Source organism: Dama dama, chromosome 12 (assembly GCF_033118175.1).
Source record: "Dama dama isolate Ldn47 chromosome 12, ASM3311817v1, whole genome shotgun sequence".
Taxonomy (NCBI): domain Eukaryota; kingdom Metazoa; phylum Chordata; class Mammalia; order Artiodactyla; family Cervidae; genus Dama; species Dama dama.
Genome location: NC_083692.1, coordinates 4,321,548 through 4,338,766, shown reverse-complemented (window position 1 = coordinate 4,338,766; position 17,219 = coordinate 4,321,548). Strand labels below are relative to the sequence as shown.

Here is a 17,219-nt window from a genome sequence, read left to right as displayed (position 1 = left end):
AAGGGCTTCCCTTGGTGGCTCAGATGGTAAAGAACCCGCCTGCCAATGCAGGAGGCGTAAGAGACTTGGGCTCAATCCCTGGGTCGGGAAGATCCCCTGGAGGAGGCAACCCACTCCCGTCTTCCTGCCTGGAGAATCCCATAGACAGAGGAACCTAGCAGGCTACCGTCCAAAAGGTCGCAGTTGCAAAGAGTTGGACACTATTGAAGTGACTTAGCACGCAGGCACGCTCGTGCAAAAGAGTCACTAAATGCTGAACAAATGAATGAAGTCGGTAAACTCTACTACATCAGGATGACGCATGTGGGATCAATACCAGAAGGTCAGAACTACTTGGACACTCCAAAATGCATTCCTTTTTTCTTTTTTTCCTTTTTTTTAAAAAGTGGCTTAAAACAACTATTTTATCTTGCTGCCAGTTCTGTGGGTCAAGAATTTGGTCAGGACTTGCCTAGGTATCTGCCGGATGCCTGGGGGCTGAAAGGATCCATTTCCAAGATGGCTTCTTCACGCAGATGCCAACATGCATTCCTGTTTCATTTTGGTTTACATTTTGGGAGAACACATAAACATTTTCAAAACTCGGACATTGTGGGGATATTCCTGGTGGTCCAGTGGCTAAGACTCCACACTCCCAACCCAGGGGTCCGGGGCTCTATCCCTAGCCAGGGAACTAGATCCCACACATGGCAGCTAAAAGATCATGCATGCCGCACCTAGGACCTGGCACAGCCAAATAAGTCAATACATGCGTAAGGAAAACCTAATCTCAGTTCAGTCACTCAGTGGTGTTCGACTCCTTGAGACCCCATGAACTGCAGCACGCCAGGCCTCCCTGTCCATCACCAACTCCCAGAGCTTGCTCAAACTCATGTCCATTGAGCCGGTGATGCCATCCAACCATCTCAGGCATTGTTAATTCTTTTAAGGGGCATCCCCAAGAAAAGGTCTCTTTGCTCAGTTTCATTCCTTCCTCACAGGGAGAGGGGCTCACAGGCTCAACTCAGATTATCCTAGTGCCTGTGTGCTAAACCACTTTAGTGGTGTCCAACTCTTCGTGACCCTTTGGGGCTGCAGCCCTCCAGCCTCCTCTGTCCATGCGATTCTCCAGGCAAGAATACTGGAGTGGCTTGCCATGCCCTCCTCCAGGGGATCTTCCCCACCCAAGCCTGGAACCTGGGTCTCCCGCACTGCAGACAGATTCTTTACCATCTGAGCCAGCAGGGAAGCCCCAGATTATCCTGGCCAGGGAGGTACTTTGAGAAGACACAGCCAGCATGCATTTATAGTAGCTTGAAAATAAGGAGCAAAATTCGGCGGAAGAAGCCTGCAGGTTTTTTTTTTTTTTTTTTGGGGGGGGGGGGGGGGCGGGGCGGGGGGAAGCTTACCTCCCGCAGCTCCAGTCTTTGGGCCACAGCCTCCAGGCTCTCCTGGCCAGTGCTCTCCACGGACAGCGTGAACTCTACAAACTCATTGTTGAGCAGCTGGATCCGGGCAACTAGGCAGCTTTTGCTGGATACGGTGTAGCGCCGCGTGCGTTTTAGTTTCAATCCAAATGGCAGTGGCATCTTCTTCTCCCTTCAAGAGCTGGAGGGGTAAAAAGCGAACAGCACGGCCAGCAGTCCAGGGGTGGTGATGACCAGAGAAAGCGATCCCGTCCCGACCGGAGGAGCACCGCGGAGTCTCCGAATGCTCACCCAGCAGCTGCTGCCATCAAAAAGCAACAGAGTCTCCAAAGACCAGGTGATGGGAGCTCCCACGCCAGTGCTGGGGAGAGAGGGACGCTGGTTACAGGGGCGACAGCAACTCTGGCTTTGTTTTTAAAAATAAAAATCAATAAAAGCTGTATCTAAGCAATAAGCTTTCCCTCCCCTCTGGAAAAAAAGAAGGCCTTAGCAGGATCTGGGAGGGGCTGGAGAAGTTTCACAGCAGAGGTGTGTTAGGCCCTGGGTCAGACCCCACCCCTCATTCAATTCCACAAATAGTGGCCACCAGATGTGGCTACCTTCAGGATTAAACGAGACGAGGGCTGGCACAACTATAGCCCCAAATTAGTAGCGAGCATTAGTGGTCCTCTTTCTATTTTAAAGTTTTAGTTTTTTTTTTTTTTTTTTCCATAGTTAACTCTTTTTGGCTCCCTAATACTCCAACTGTATCTTTAGCCCTTAAGTGAGTTAATTGTCAAAAAAAAAAAAAAAAAACCAAAACACCCTTCAAAAGAACTACGTTCAATTTTTTTTTTTAAACCTCCAAAAGAGCTACGTTCAAGTCCCAATTAGGCAAATTAACCCCGAACCCGAATGGAATCATCCTCTGTCACATGTGGCAGCTGTGAGGTTCAAATGAGGTGAACACTTAACAGGCATTTGCAGAACTTCCCGGTTTACATATATTTACGTCACCATTTCGATTTATTTATAAACAAACTGTAAGACTCTACACGCGCTGGTGACCGGGTTACCAAGTAGAAGCCTGTCAGCTCTGAGAAGCCTGGCCCGCGCCCGTCTCCGGGTGGGGACGCCTAGAGGCGTTGAGCCTTCCCCGAGGCGGCGCCACAGCCCTGAGGAGAAGCGGGACGAGGCTTCGAACTCCATCCTGAGATAAAGACGTGAGCAAGGCACTCAACGAGCCCGTGAGGCCAACAGCGCCGAGGGCTCCGACTCCGCGCTCCCGGAAGAGCAGGCGGCGTTGCCCGGGCAACCGGCGGCCTCGGCGGCGCCGGAACCCTCCGCCTTGCCGCTGAGTTTCCGAACGGACGCTCCAGGAGAGAGGACAGGCTCGGGCTGACGCCGGAGGGAACGCTTAAAGGGCCCGGCTAGAGCCCCCACAGACGAGGGTGCGGTTTGAGCGGGGTCCGTTTACCTCAGGGCTGCCCCACCCATACCCCAAACACGTGACGTAAAACTTTTTAAAGCACACCAGTTGGTGTGTTAATTCCTGGGCGGAAGCAAAACGGCCTTGAGCGGCAGCTTGGAACTTTGACACTGACAGGATTTTTTTGGAATTTTTTTTTCCCCCTTCAACAAGTCGACAAAATCGCAGATATCTCCAGAATCCCGGGACGGCCCCCGCCCTCCGTCGTCTTCTGAATAGAGGCTGCCTCCGAGGACGCAGCCTGGTGCTCGGTCGCAGCTGGTTACCCTGAGTCGGGGCCGGGAGCCGCCGCGCGGAGCCCCCAGGCCTCTCTCTCAGCCAGCGGACACGGAAGGCGGTCCTCTGGAGAAGCGGCGCTCTCTCGGCCTCACAGGGGGGCGGGCTGAGCTGGGGGCCGACCCCAGACTCCTTCTTGGTCTCGCCTTCCCCACTGCGCCTCAGCCCCAGAGGTGGTGGGGGCCGAAGGTGAGGAGAACCAGCGTTTAGCTCTTACACTAGGCTTTGGCAGACCTAACGCTGTTAATTCCATCTCACTGAAGTGTACTGCGTCTCTGAGGACAAGGCGGCGGAGTGGGCATTTGGGTGTGCGTGCTAAGTCGCTGCAGTCCTGTTGGACTCTGCGACCCCAGGACTGGAGCCCGCCAGGCTCCTCTGTCCATGGGATGCTCTAGGCAAGTATTTTGGAGTGGGTTGCCATTTCCTCCTCCAGGGGAATCTTCCCAACCCAGGGATCGAACCCCCTGTTTCTTAGGTCTGCCTGTATTAGTCAGGCGGGTTCGTTACCTCTAGCGCCACCGGGGAAGCCCCCCAGTGGGCCTTTAGAGACGTCTAGTCAAAGTCTCAGTCGTGTCTGACTCTTTGCGACCCCATGGACTGTACATGGATTCTCCAGGCCACAATACTGTAGTAGGTGGCCGTTCCCTTCTCCCAGCGATCGAACCCAGGTCTCCCGTATTGCAGGCGTATTCTTTACCAGCTGAGCCACCAGGGAAGCCCCACAGGAAATCTGAAAGTGAAAGTGAAGTCGCTCAGTCGTGTCCGACTCTTTGCGACCCCATGGACTGTAGCCTACCAAGCTCCTCCATCCGTGGGATTCTCCAGGCAAGAATACCGGAGTGGGTTGCCATTTCCTTCTCCAGGAGATCTTCCCAACCCAGGGACTGAACCCAGGTCTCCCGCATTGCAGGCAGACGCTTTACCATCTGAGCTTCCCACCAGGAAAGCTTATGTTAGTCGCTCAGTCGTGACTGACTGTTTGCAACCCCATGGACTGTACCACCAGGCCCCTCTGTCCATGGAATTCTCCAGGCAAGAATACTAGAGTGGGTTGCCATTCCCTTCTCTGGGGAGTCTTCCCAACCCAGAGATCGAATCCAGGTCTCCTCCAATGCAGGTAGATCCTTTACCGTTTAAGCTACCAGGGAAGCCCACAGAAAGTCTAAAAGGAATCAATTCCTAAGCCGTCCTTGCTCTTAAGTAGATTACAAGCATGCTCTAATTACATACATGACCCAACCACGACTTTGTGCTTTCGTTGTCTGGGTTTGGGTTTTGTTTGTTTGAGCTCTGGTTATGCACAGATAGCCAGAAAAATAAAAGTTAAAAACAAGAAATAGAGGGAAAAGGCCAGAGGAAAAAAGAAAACTAGAAGTGCATAAACTACTGTGTTGATTTAACAGCATTTGCTGTGTACCTCTGGAAAGTAAAAGCACCTTACGAAAGAAGGGAATAGAAAATAGACATTATGAAAAGACATGGGCTCTACCTGCAGTTTTCAGTGCTCTTGTTTGTGTCAGGGTATAAGCCAAATAGATCGTTGAGACAAAATGAAAAGTTTAAAAAAAAATCAAGAAGTGAAAACTTGAAATAATAAGCTTTCAACTAGAAAAGTGCCTATGAGCCATGAGTGTAAATTTTAAAAGATTATAGATACTCTTATAGATATGCTAAATACCCTATCAAGAGATAAGGTAATGAATTTAAATTTTTCATACAAATTATGGTAACTGGAAACAACAGTTAAAGTTGTACAGAGGAAAGATGAAAATTTGTATTGGGGATGTTCAAACATGGTATTCTCTTCACTGCAAATATAGAATTATGCCTTGAAGGCAGTAGATACTACATTATATATCTTAATTATCAATTTAAGCTCTGATGAAGCAGAGTAAAACTGTGCTGTCCCAGAGTCTGAAATGTTTTACTGCATCAAGGATAAAGACAAGCCAATGTTTTCTCTTTTTTATTTTGGTAGCTTTTATAAAAAGTAATTGAAAAAGAGGGGTATGTGTGTGTGTGTGAAACAATTTACACACTTAATTTTCAGTTATATACAGTATTTGCTACCAAATAGGGTCATAAAGTTAAGAATGTTTGAATAGAGGAGTAGAAATTGAAGATGCTTTGGCCTGGGGGTGCCTGTTTCAGGTGTAAAATAATATGAAATAATTTGAAAGGTAGCTGGGTCTGAAGTCTTAACTGATTAGTAAACATTCATAATTAGCTTTTGCAGGAAAATATACTAAGATATTCTGTTTCTTTACAAAGTCACTTTGTGCTGAAATTTAAAAAAATAGGTATATATTAATCATGTTCAAATATTCAAAAGGTAGACTGAGATATTTATTCATTTTAATGTTTTTACATCCCCTCTCAGAAGCTTCCAAATACACTTTTAAATTCTGAATCCTGTAGTTTTCCGCTTTGTTGCTAGAGTCCTCATTACGTGTAATTTTACTAATAATGCTTTCAAATAAAACAATCTCTAAAAGTGTATTCTTAGAATAATGTATAGATATATAGCATTAAATCCAACGCATATGTGTCCTGAACACATTTATGCGTAGAACTCGAGAATAAAATGTGCTGGAAACAACAGACAACTACTTTCAGAATAAAATTTCTATCATATCCCAAAGTTAAAAAAAAAATCTGTCAGCAACCCTTAGGCATACAGCGGTTGTCACCTGGAGCACACGGAGTATTTTGAACGCGTTTGCGAGCACACGCTATTATAAGGCTTTCTCAGCAAAAAAGAAAATAAGACGTGCATGCCAAAAGCGGCCAGTCTAATCAGGATTTGCAGAAATCACAAGTCGGAATTTGCAGACCCAAGAATTCTTTTTTTCCAGAGTACACACTTTACTCCAAAACCAAAACAAGCCATCACCACGAAACAGTCCTTCGCTCCTCTCCTCGCCAAAGTTATCTGGCAAATCTCGCACTTAATATTCCGAGAGGCACAAACATGCCTAAGACTTTTAAAGCCCCGATGCAGAATTAAGCCGCTCACAACCGAGGAGCTCCGAATACAAGTTCAAGACCCCTCTGGAAATGCCTCAAGTAGACCGGAGAGACCCTGGAAGTTTTCTCTTTGTTACGCTCGCCCCTGCCTCGGGTCTGGGCAGCCGGGACGCGTCCTCCCCGGACTCGGGGGTGCCGGCTGGCGGACACTGCCCCGCGCTCGGCCCCCACCGCCCCCCGCGCCTCGCAGGCCCGGGCCCCGCGCCCTCACCTGCTCCCGCGGCCGCATCCTCGGGGCCGCGCGCCCCGCTCAGCGGCCCGCCCCGCGGAGCCCCACCGCGCGGCCGCCGCAGCCGCGCCCGCACTCCAGCCCGCGCCGCGGCGCGCTCACGGGGCCCGCGCGCCTCGCTTCCTGTCTCCCCAGTCCCGGCCCGCCGCGCATTCCCCCGCGTCGAGGGCGGAGGCCCGCAGCTGGGGCCGGCGGCGCCGCACGCAGAGGCCCAGCGAGGGCCGGGCAGCCGGAGGACGCGCGGCCGGAGCAGCGGGGCGGCCGGGCCCGGGCGTCCCTCCCCCTGGCCGGGCGGGCGGGCGGATCCGGAGAGGCGGCGGCGGCCCGTGACCTCAGAGGGCTGGAATGCGGGCGGGGGAGGCGCGGACAGCTGCGCCCGGCCGCCGGGGAGGGGGCGCGCCGCTGCTTGTTTGAATCATATGACCGCTTATTTTAAGAGTTTCCAAATAAAGCGAGGCCTTAACAAAAATGAGAGGAGGGGGTAACATTTCGGTGCCAGGTAAAGGGTGTTATTCCCGCGTTACTAGGTGATCGGTAAAAGGGTATTATTGCCGGAGTTGTTCATTTACTCGTCTACATGTCTGAGAACAGTTCAACTAGTCTATTTCTTCTCCCTTGCTTTCGTCTAAGGGCATACCCCATAAAAAAAGGATTGGTAACAAGGTGGGAAGGATTGGTATACAGGGTGACAAAGTCCCCTTCCCCTAAAAAAGATTGTGTGTGAAAGTCGTTCAGTCGTGTCCAACTCCTCGCGACCCCATGGGCTGTAGCCCACCGGGCTCCTCTGTCCATGGGGTTCTCCAGGCAAGAATAGTGGAGTGGATTGCCATGCCCTTCTCCAGGGGGTCTTCCCAACCCGGGGGTTGCGCCCCGGTTTCCGGCACTGCAGGCAGATCCTTTACCGTTTGAGCCACCAGGGAAGCCTCCAAGAAGACTGATATGTGTCAAATAACTTGTAGGTCTTCAGCAGAGCTGTATGTTCATGCAGTCCCAAGTGGCGCTTTAAGGATAGGGGAACTCCAGAGTCCAGCTGTCTGGGTTCAAATCTCAGTTGCCAACGCTAGCTGGAGGACCTTTTGCAAATTTCTTAACCTATCTGTGCCTGTTCATGTCCTATGAAACAATGAAAAAAATCACTATACAGCAACTTGTGTAAAACATATGTGAAGTGCTTCATTCTAACCCTTAACAGCAACTTTTATTTTTATATGGTATTATTACACGGCATTATTATTATTGCCTGGCAATCCTTAAGCCAAGGAATAAAATTGTGTGGTCCTAACACCATCACAATAGGTGTTTCCGCTCTTACTTGGCCAGTGGTTTGAGTGAGGAGCAGAGAAACTTCTGTTATGTAAATTTAATGTAAATTATTTTTAAAATAGTTTTGTTTCTGGAAAGCTTTGTCTTCCTTCCGGTGTGTGGACTTTTTTTCTAGTTGCAACAACCATCTGCAAGGCGTGTGTGGGATCCTGCGGCCAGGGATGTAACCCTGATGCGCACATTCATAACCACTGGACCACCAGGGAAGTCCCTGCAAAGCTTTCTTATGTTAAATATCATTTAGATCTCATTTCTTCAACAGTTAACAGACACTTATTGAGTACTTACTCATGGTCCCTGCTCTCAAAGGACTTCTGGTCTAGTGGGTGATAAACCTGCACACCACACGCAGGACTAACAAGGCCTAAGAGGAACGCTTCATCCTAGAAGTAGGAGTGCTATGGGAGAACAAATCCCAGGCAAGACTCAGGTTGGGTAACAGAGCTCAAAGCAAATAAGATTACACGTTTCCAACTGGGAAAAAAATCAATTCTGCTTGTAATTGAATTTCAGCTGGATGCCATGAGGGGGTCAGTTGGTGTGCAAGGAGAGAAAATGAGTCGCTTTCTGGTCTCATAAACTAGAAAGACTGAAATTATGTGTGTGTTCTCTCTCTCCAACCCCAGCCTATCCTCAAGACCTGCTTGCTACTTCCTCCTTTGAAATGTCTCAGGAATGTTTTCTTTCCTCTTTGTGCCTGAATGCCACCTCCCCGCCATCATTCTAATCCAAACCTTCACCCCTCATCATTTTACATCTAGATTATTACGACAAGAGTGGTCTCCATGCCTCTGGTTTCTGCTCTCCTTTCCATCGTTAATGCTAGGCTGACCTCTCCCTGGGGTTTATCACTCCCAGTGGACCGTCACGGCTAAGCTGCTCTGCTTGACCTTGGGCCTTAATAAACCAGCCTCAGCTTCTTTGACCATCCACATTTCTCTCCTCTCCCCTAAGGCCCCCTGATGAGCCGTGTCTCCTGGCTCAGAGCACCTCCTGCCAGCCTTCCGCTTGTCTAAGCCTTCCGTTGCTCTCCATGCCTCAATCCAAGGCTCGGCTTCCAAGACAACTTGCTCACCACTCCATTCCACAGTGATCCCCACACTTGGCAAGAACGTTAAAAATTGTTTCACGTAGGCTTCTTTCATATCTCCTCAAATTCCTAGGACACTACTGAGCAGAGAGTAGGCACTAAATAAAAACTTGTTAATTGAATCGGGAAGAAAATAAAAGAATTTTAAAAATAGAAAATGATCGTAAAACCCAAGTGATGTTAGACACAGCTGAACTTCCTCCCTCACAGTCCACAAGTGCCACTTGCTGACCAAGTACTTAAGCTCTATTTTCCCACAACCACGTTAATTTGACAGTAATGGCCCCATGACATGGCAAGCCGCTTGAACAACGCCTTCAAAGTGGGTAGCATGAAATTATTAACTGGCTTATGTTTGCATGGAAGGAAGTGAAGTAATTTATATGGTTCAACCCCCCCAAAAGTCTCCTTCTTACCCTGCCTGTTCTTCTCCTGAGGGTAACTGGTATTACCATAATCTTATGTATCCCTCTAGAGATAGTCTGTGAATAAATAAGCAATTACCTATCTGTATCTTCATCGCCTCTTGTTACCCAGAGTGGCATATTATACATTCTTCTTCCTGTAAAGGTAATTCTTATTAAAATAAAGTAAGTTTTTAAATTTCTACGGTGAAAAGATGTTCAATAATAGGGAAAACTGTGGTTTTGGTGGTACATTGACTGATACTTTCTTAGAAGTAAAGATATTAATCTGCTTTCGGACTTTCCTGGCCGTTCAGTGGTTAGCATTCCACGCTTCCACTGCAGGGTGCAGGTTCGATCCCTGGTCAGGGAACTAAAATCCCCCATGCCACAGGGCACAGCTAAGAAATAAATAAAAGTAAATTTTAAATAAATAGATGGGCAGCAAGGAGATCCAACCAGTCCATCCTAATATTGAATATTAGGATGAATATTCATTGGAAGGACTGATGCTGAAGCTGAAACTCCAATACTTTGGCCACCCGATGCGAAGAACTGACTCACTAGAAAAGACCCTGATGCTGGGAAATATTGAAGGTGGAAGAAGGGGACGACAGAGGATGGGATGGTTGGATGGCATCACCCACTTGATGGACATGAGTTTGGGTAAACTCCAGGAGTTGGTGATGGACAGGGACGCCTGGCGTGCTGCGGTTCATGGGGTCGCAAAGAGTCGGACACGACTGAGCGACTGAACTGAACTGAACTGAACTGAACTGATGGGTACCAAAATACAAAAACATTAAAAAATAGGGAATTAAATGTTTAATTATAATCTGCTTGATAGTTTGGTGGGTACCGACTATCCCTCACTATATGAATTACCATCCTCAGAAAAAATTTTAAAAGGAAAAAAAACTACCATCCTTTGTAAGAATGTAGGTTGAAAGGATGCTCTATTCCCATAGAGATGGTGGTGCATGGGAGGAGGAGAGGAAGTCAGAGCTACAAAGGTGAGATCATCAGTCTCCAGATTTTGCCTGTATGCTCTCCGTACCACACTCAGCACCACCCCAGAGGCAACACCTTTTCCACTGCAAAGAATGAGAGTTTAGGGACTTCTCTGCTGAAATGGCTAAGACTCTTCTCCCAGTGCAGGGGGCCTGGGTTTCACCAGTCCCTGGAATCAGAGAAATGATGATGTGGGCAATATATCTGTTCAACTGGACAAGACGTTGAAGACAAGTATGTTGATATCAATAGCAAAAGCAAGTGCTGTGACTGGAGTTCCCAACACTTAAGGACTTTTTATCCAAGGGTGGACATGCCACATAATACTTACTAATGAAAACACTTGTTCATTCAAACTGCTCTTCTTAGAACCCAAATGCTGCAAAGAGAAAGGTAAATAAGATGTATGGTTCTGTTCCCAGAGACTCATGGTGTGAAGAACAGTCAGTTCAGTCCCTCAGTCGTGTCCAACTCTTTGTGACCCCATGGACCGCAGCACGCCAGGCCTCCCTGTCCATCACCAACTCCCGGAGTTTACTCAAACTCATGTCCGTTGAGCGGGTGATACCATCCAGCCATCTCATCCTCGGTCGTTCCCTTCTCCTGCCTTCCATCTTTCCCAGCATTAGGGTCTTTTCCAGTGAGTCAGTTCTTTACATCAGGTGGCCAAAGTGAGGAACAGGGAAATATATAATTCTAGTAGGCAGGTATACTTAATGGGTAAATATTTTAAGTCAGGGGTCCCCAACCTCTGGAATCTAATGCCTGCTGATCTGAGGTGCAGCTGATGGATAATCGAAATAAAGTGCATAGTAAATGTACTGTGCTTGAATCATATCAATATCACCCCTGCCCCTTCCACCCCTCCACTGCCCCAGTCTGTGGGAAAATTGTCTTCCATGAAAGCAGTCCCTGGTGCCAAAAAGTTTGGGGACCACTGTTCTAAGTGGAGTGGTAATATCTGGTTTATTGCTATGATCAGCTTCTGGCTGAGTCTGGAAGGACAAAAACAAAGTTCACTAGGCTTCCCTGGTGTTTCACATGGTAAGGAATCTGCCTGCAATGCGGGAGACTCAGGTTCAATCCCTAGGTTGGCGAAGATCTCCTGGAGAAGGGAATGGCCACCCACTCCAGCATTCTTGCCTGGAGAATTCCATGGACAGAGGAGCCTGGTGGGCTCCACTCCATGGGTTGCAAAGAGTTGGTCATGACTGAGTGACTAACACTTTCAGTTTCTTTCAGGCATTCCAAGAAAACCAGGGAAAAGCATTCCAGGCTGAAGGACATCCCTCTTCTGACCTCCTCTCCCCCCATATGCAAGAGGGTGGGAGGTACCCAGTTGGAATTCTGCCCTGATTGGAGGCCGGAGATGCTAGGGGACCAGTGTGAAAGGACGAGGGGTTCCATGCAACTGGGGTTGGTACCCAGGCCTCTGTGACTTCCAAACCAATGCTCTTGTTAGTCATCTTCTCTCAGACAGCCCTCAACTGTGATTGATTGAAATCTAGTCCTCATCCGATCTCCTAGAACAAATATAGGTTTTTCCTCCTGAACCAGAGAGCTCTTCCATACTGGAAAATAATTCTCATTGTCCTGCTTAGTCTTTCTCAAGCTGAATACCTACTTCTAGTTCCTCTAATAGTTTTTCTCAAGCATCGTTACAATAGTCTTCCTCTGAATGCAGTGTGGTTTACGAAGACGTGTCTTACACACCGTATCAGTGACACTGAACCCCATCGGTTCACTGGGGTTGTCCCCTCTGTAATCCAGACAGACTCCTGAGGTCTAAATATGTAAGTTCTTAAGCAGCTTGCAAGTTTCTTTCTGGTATTTTAAATAGACTGTCTTGAAAGTTAACTCTTGAACACATTTTAATACAAGTTTTCCCTATCCTGAATACGTTTTAATGAAAACATTCTCTGTTTTTCAAAAAGAACATTTCAAAAATGATCTTTCAATATTATCTACATATTGACTAAGGATTTATTGCCCGGTAATGGCAAAACATGTGTTTTCATTCTTAGGACTGAAATGGCAGGTAAAGAGAGAGAAATAACGTACCTGTCTTTTGGATTGTGTGTGTCTCGGTTGCAGGGACTCGGGTCTCATTCATCTGTGCTCTGGTGCTTAGCACAGCATCTGACTCAGGGGAGGTGTTTAATTTTTAATCAACAACCATAGTACTGCCAGTGAGCCAGGCACAGTTCAAAATACTTCTCGACTACTAACTTCATCCTCATAATATCTCTATGAAAAAGAAACTGGTATCATACTTAGGTCACAGATAAGGAAACTAAGGCAGAGAGGGGATAAGCAACTTGCTTAAGGCCTCAGAGGGAGTAACAGAGCTGGGATTCAAGCCCAGACAGTCTGGCTCCAGCATTCCTGTTCTTAGACACTCCGCTCTGTGCCTCTCATCCATTTTGAATGAGTGCATGATCATTGGATTTATCCATGAAGAATGCTTTTGTAATTTAGGTCATTATTCTATCCTACAAAACTTCATAAGTGTTTACTATATATCCAGCATCCTGAAAGAAATTTGCAGGAAGTATAGACCTACCAGGAGTTTATAATTTTGTTAGAGAGGACAAATGTGCATATGTACATACATATACCCACAAATGAAATGAACATTACAGAAAGGATCTTGTGTCATATTAGCAGCTCCCTCATATGTTACAGTAATTCAGAAGAAGAAAAGGATTCTGTGAGGTGAAGGACCATGTGGCCAACAGACCTCAGGTGGCCTCAAGATTCCTGCCCCTGCAGTTTGCACCCTTGAGGGTAAGACAGCACCCGCGACTTGCCTGCAGCTAGTGAACAGGAACAGATGAAGGATTTTCTTTCTTTCTTTCTTTTTTGATAGTGCTTGGTCTTCCTTTCAGCTTCTCTAGTTGCTCCGTGGTAAGTGAGATCTTAGCTCCCCGACCAGAAATAGAATCTGCATCCCCTGTTTCGAAGGGATTCTTAACCATTGTACTACCAGAGAAGTCCTCTGGATGATGGATTTTGCAAGTAGAATTAAGGCCCTAAATCATGATTTTGATGTCAGGCCCTTGGATATTGAATACTGTGTGTGCTCAGTCCTGTCTGACTCTTTGCAACTCCATGGACTGTAGCCCACCAGTCTCCTCTGTCCATGGGGATTCTCCAGGCAAGAATCCTTGAGTGGGCTGCCATGTCCTCCTCCAGGGGATCTTCCTGACACAGGAATTCAACCCATGTCTCTCGTTCTCTCCTGCACTGGCAGGCGAATTCTTTACCACTGAGCCACCTGGGAAGCCCTGCTTTAATCAAATGAAAGCCCTTGAAAGAAGGACTGGGCCTCCCCTGAGCTCAGAGTCTCTCTGAGCTTGATTTAGTGGGCAGCATGTTGGAGAAGGCCATGATAAGGAAGTATGGGAACATCTGTGACTGAGGGTAGTCTCAGGGCAACAGCCCGGAAAAAGCTGAGACTCTCACTCATAAAGCTTCAATAATTCTGCTTACAATCTAAACAAGCTTGAAAGTGGCTTCTTCCTCAGTCAAACTTCCAGATAAGAGCACAGCCTTCCATGTGGGCAGGAGGGAGACTGCTTCCTATGCTTAATCTGATTCTAAGGTTTTATGATTAAGGACAGGGAAAATTAAACTGCTATTAATAGGAACAGTAATGTCAGGAGCAGAAACCAATCTGAGTGGAGGAAGGGGAAGATGAGGAAGATTTCAGTTTTGATGTGCTGGCTTTGGAGCAAACACAAATGCCTGCATTTATCTGGAATTTGGGACTGGGGTTCAGGTGAGAACTCGAGGCTGATGGATATGAGAGTTAGACCATAGAGAAGGCTAAGCGCTGAAGAATTCATGTTTTCAAACTGTGGTGCTGGAGAAGACTCCCTTGAGACTCCCTTGGATAGCAAGGAGATCAAACCAGTCAATCCAAAAGGAACTCAATCCTGAATATTAATTGGGTGGGCTGATGCTGAAGCTGAAGCTCCAATACTTTTGCCATGAGATGCAAAGAGCCGAGTCATTGGAAAAGACCCTCTTGCTGGGAAAGATTGAGGGCAAGAAGAGAAGGAGGCAACAGATGAGATGGTTGGATGAGATCACTGAGTCAGTGGACATGAGTTTGAGTAAACTCCGGGAGCTAGTAAAGGACAGAGAAGCCTGGCGAGCCACAGTCCATGGGGTCTCAAGGAGTCAGTCATGACTAAGCAAGTGAACAACAAGGCTGATGGAATATTCAACAATGATCATTATAGATGTGAGAGTAGAAGTCCTGAGAATTAAAGATTTCTCCAAAGAAAGGGATTTCAGAGAGAGGAGCAGCAAGATAAAGATTTGATTGGGGGAAAAGGTCACGGAGGACAGCAGAGGGGCAGAACCAGACACAGGAGAACCAGGGTAGTTGTGGCATCAAAGAAAAGACTGTGATGAATTGGCTGTTCGGCACTGGGTAGTCCATTTTTCCCTCCCAGTGTGATTATAATGCAACCGCTGGGAGGCAGCCTCTATATTACAGGTAAGAAAATTGAGTCGAGACCGAATATCCAGAATATCACATTAACCCGCAGTGAAGGCTGGATTCAAACTCAGATCTCACAACAAAGCCAAGGATCCTTCCCTGGCACGTTTAAACGTGCTTAAATTCCAAAAGGGGAGTGCGGGTGAGAAGAGGGAAGGTTGGAAATTCACCCATGTGCCGGCAGAAGCTGGGGAAAGCCCGGGCCGCCGCTCTCCGGGCCGCCAGCAGAGGGCGCCAGGGCGCACGCCCCGCGGGCCCCCAGTGCGCAGGCGCAGGCGCAGGCGCAGGCGCGCGCGGCGGGGCTCGAGTCTGTGGGGGCGGGTCACGCAGGGCGCGCGGCCGGGAGCGGCGGTGGCGGTCTGGCTGCGGGCGGGGAAGCCGGCGCCGGGCCCCTGGTCCGCGGGACGCCGCGCAGTGCCCGCCGCTTCCCCCCGCGGAGCCATGGAGATCGGCACGGAGATCAGCCGTAAGATCCGGGTGAGGCCCGCGTCGGCGGGTGAGGGGCCAAGGCGGGAGGCCGGGTGGCGGCGGGCCGGCAGGCGCGCGGTCGTCAGGAGTAACGGGGGCGGTGGGCCCGGCGCGGGCGCCGCGGCCTGCTCGTCGCTGGAGGCGCTTCTGACGGGCCGCCGCGGGCCTGGGCGCAGCCGCGGCCTCCGAGAGCGCGGCCGCCGTGAGGAGAGAGCCCCTGGGGGGCGGGAGGAGGCGCGGGGGTCCCGGCCGGAGCCGGGGGGCGGGGGACCCGGGCGGGGCGGCCGGGGCGCCTGAGGTGCGCGCTCCTGCCGAGTCGCCTCCCGGCGGAGGCCGGGCTCTTTCCCCGGGGTTGCAGGGTCTCTCACACGCTTGTCTTGTCTTTTCACCCTCAGAGTGCCATTAAGGGGAAATTGCAAGAATTAGGAGCTTATGTCGGTAAGTTGTTATTAGCCTAACAGACTGTGGAGCGTTCGGCGAATTCAATTTTGAGTGACCGCATTTTTCCTGTCAGACCTTTGATTTTGGACAGACGCCCTTTTTACCTTCAAATCTCATCCTCCCTGGTTACTTTTGCTTACCTAAGTCTTGTCATTGAAGGCTCTATGTGCAGCGTGTCTTTTTTTTTTTTTTTTGGTACCTACCCCCAAATCCCTTTCTAATACGGTGTTTTGGAGTTGTTTATCTACTTCTGTTGAGGCTCTGTCGTGTTTTCCTTCATGTTTGTTTGATTTTTATTTTTCTGGGTTACTGTTTTGCATGTGAATGTTTGTTGCTTTTTGGTATTTGCCTCTGTCATGGTTCGTTGAGGTTTACTTTCGGGTCTCTCTTATTTTTCATGTCGGTTTTTTTCTTAGCTCCCCACAGTAAGCTCTTTTCTTTTTTTGTTTTTGTTTTTTTTTTTGTAATGTTTTATAATTTGAATGTTGACTCTGGGCCAGGCACTGTGCTTAAAATTGTTTTATATGCATTAGGTCACCGTAATCCCCAGGAGAACGGTGAAAGGTAAGTGGTAATATCCTGAATTACACAAGCAAGGAAACTGAGGCTTTGAGTGCTTGATTTGAGCAGGGTTTTATGCATTGAGACCTGGGTCTGTTTGGCTCCAAAGCTGGTGCCTCCTATAAGGATAATAGCTTACACTCATGATAGTGATTCTCGAGGTGTGGGAGACCCCAAGAGTCTCTGAAGTCAAAATTATTTTCATATTAGTACTCACAAGATTTTTGCCGTTTTCACTGTGCTGGCATTTGGATTGTGCAAAAGTGGTGAGTAAAACTACAGGTACCTTAGCCTGAGTCAGCATCTCACACCAAACTTCACAAGAAATTATCATATTCTTCACCACCCTTCCACTTGCACTTACAAAGAAAAAAAAAAGCTAGTTTCACTTAAGAAAGTGATAAAGTGAAATATTCTTTTAAACCTTGTCTTTGATTACATCTTTTTAATATGCAGTGTTAGGAAGTACTCAAAAGTGTTTCTGCCATACAGAAGCATGATGGATTGTCTTGAAACAAATCTGTGTGATTGGGTTGGGAACTGAACTAGTCATCTTTTTTCATGGAATTTTTTTTTTCTTTTTTGTTTTGTTTGGAACTTTTTTTAAAGTTCAGTTGATTTACAATATTGTGTTACCTTTAAGCATACAGCACAGTGATTCAATTATATATATGTACTTTTTTCAGATTATTTCCATTGCACACTTTTACAAAACTTTATAGTTCCCTGGGCTGTACAGCAAATCCTTGTTACTTATCTATTTTATATATTGTAGTTGGTTTCTGTTAATCACATACTTGTAATTTATTTATCTCCTCCCCCCACTTTACCCTTTAGAACACCATTTTTAACTTCTAAGAACTGACATGCTAGTTCCATACATTGGGGTATTTGGCAGACATTTTCTTGAAAGTGAGCAAAGATAAACAATTAATAGACTTTGTTGCCAGTGACAAAGGGTTGAGCTTTCCGATGAAAATCAGAATTTCAGAAAATTTGTGTGTT

At 47.7% G+C, this 17,219-nt stretch overlaps 2 protein-coding genes across 13 annotated transcripts in view; one reads left to right on the top strand and one right to left on the bottom strand.

Annotated features, from left to right (window-relative positions):
- PTPN21 (protein tyrosine phosphatase non-receptor type 21) overlaps nucleotides 1–6,461 on the bottom strand; it is a 73,752-nt gene extending 67,291 nt beyond the window's left edge. For 3 of the 4 annotated variants that reach the window (XR_009695043.1, XR_009695044.1, XR_009695045.1), the window contains exon 1: nucleotides 1,389–1,767. Coding sequence is in view for 1 of the 4 variants with exons in the window: in XM_061156488.1 (XP_061012471.1) it covers nucleotides 1,389–1,568 (180 nt within the window). In the remaining 3 variants the exon portion in view is untranslated. Of the gene's footprint in view, nucleotides 1–1,388; nucleotides 1,768–6,388 lie in introns of those variants that run through there. The other variant, XM_061156488.1, reaches the window with a different exon arrangement.
- Nucleotides 6,462–15,084: 8,623 nt separating this feature from the next.
- Nucleotides 15,085–17,219, top strand: part of ZC3H14 (zinc finger CCCH-type containing 14) — a 39,974-nt gene continuing 37,839 nt past the window's right edge. For 8 of the 9 annotated variants that reach the window (XM_061156487.1, XM_061156483.1, XM_061156485.1 and 5 more), the window contains exons 1-2: nucleotides 15,085–15,221; nucleotides 15,608–15,650. In XM_061156487.1, coding sequence (XP_061012470.1) covers nucleotides 15,186–15,221; nucleotides 15,608–15,650 — 79 coding nt within the window. In that variant the 5' untranslated portion in view covers nucleotides 15,085–15,185. The remainder of the gene's footprint in view (nucleotides 15,222–15,607; nucleotides 15,651–17,219) is intronic. The other variant, XM_061156482.1, reaches the window with a different exon arrangement.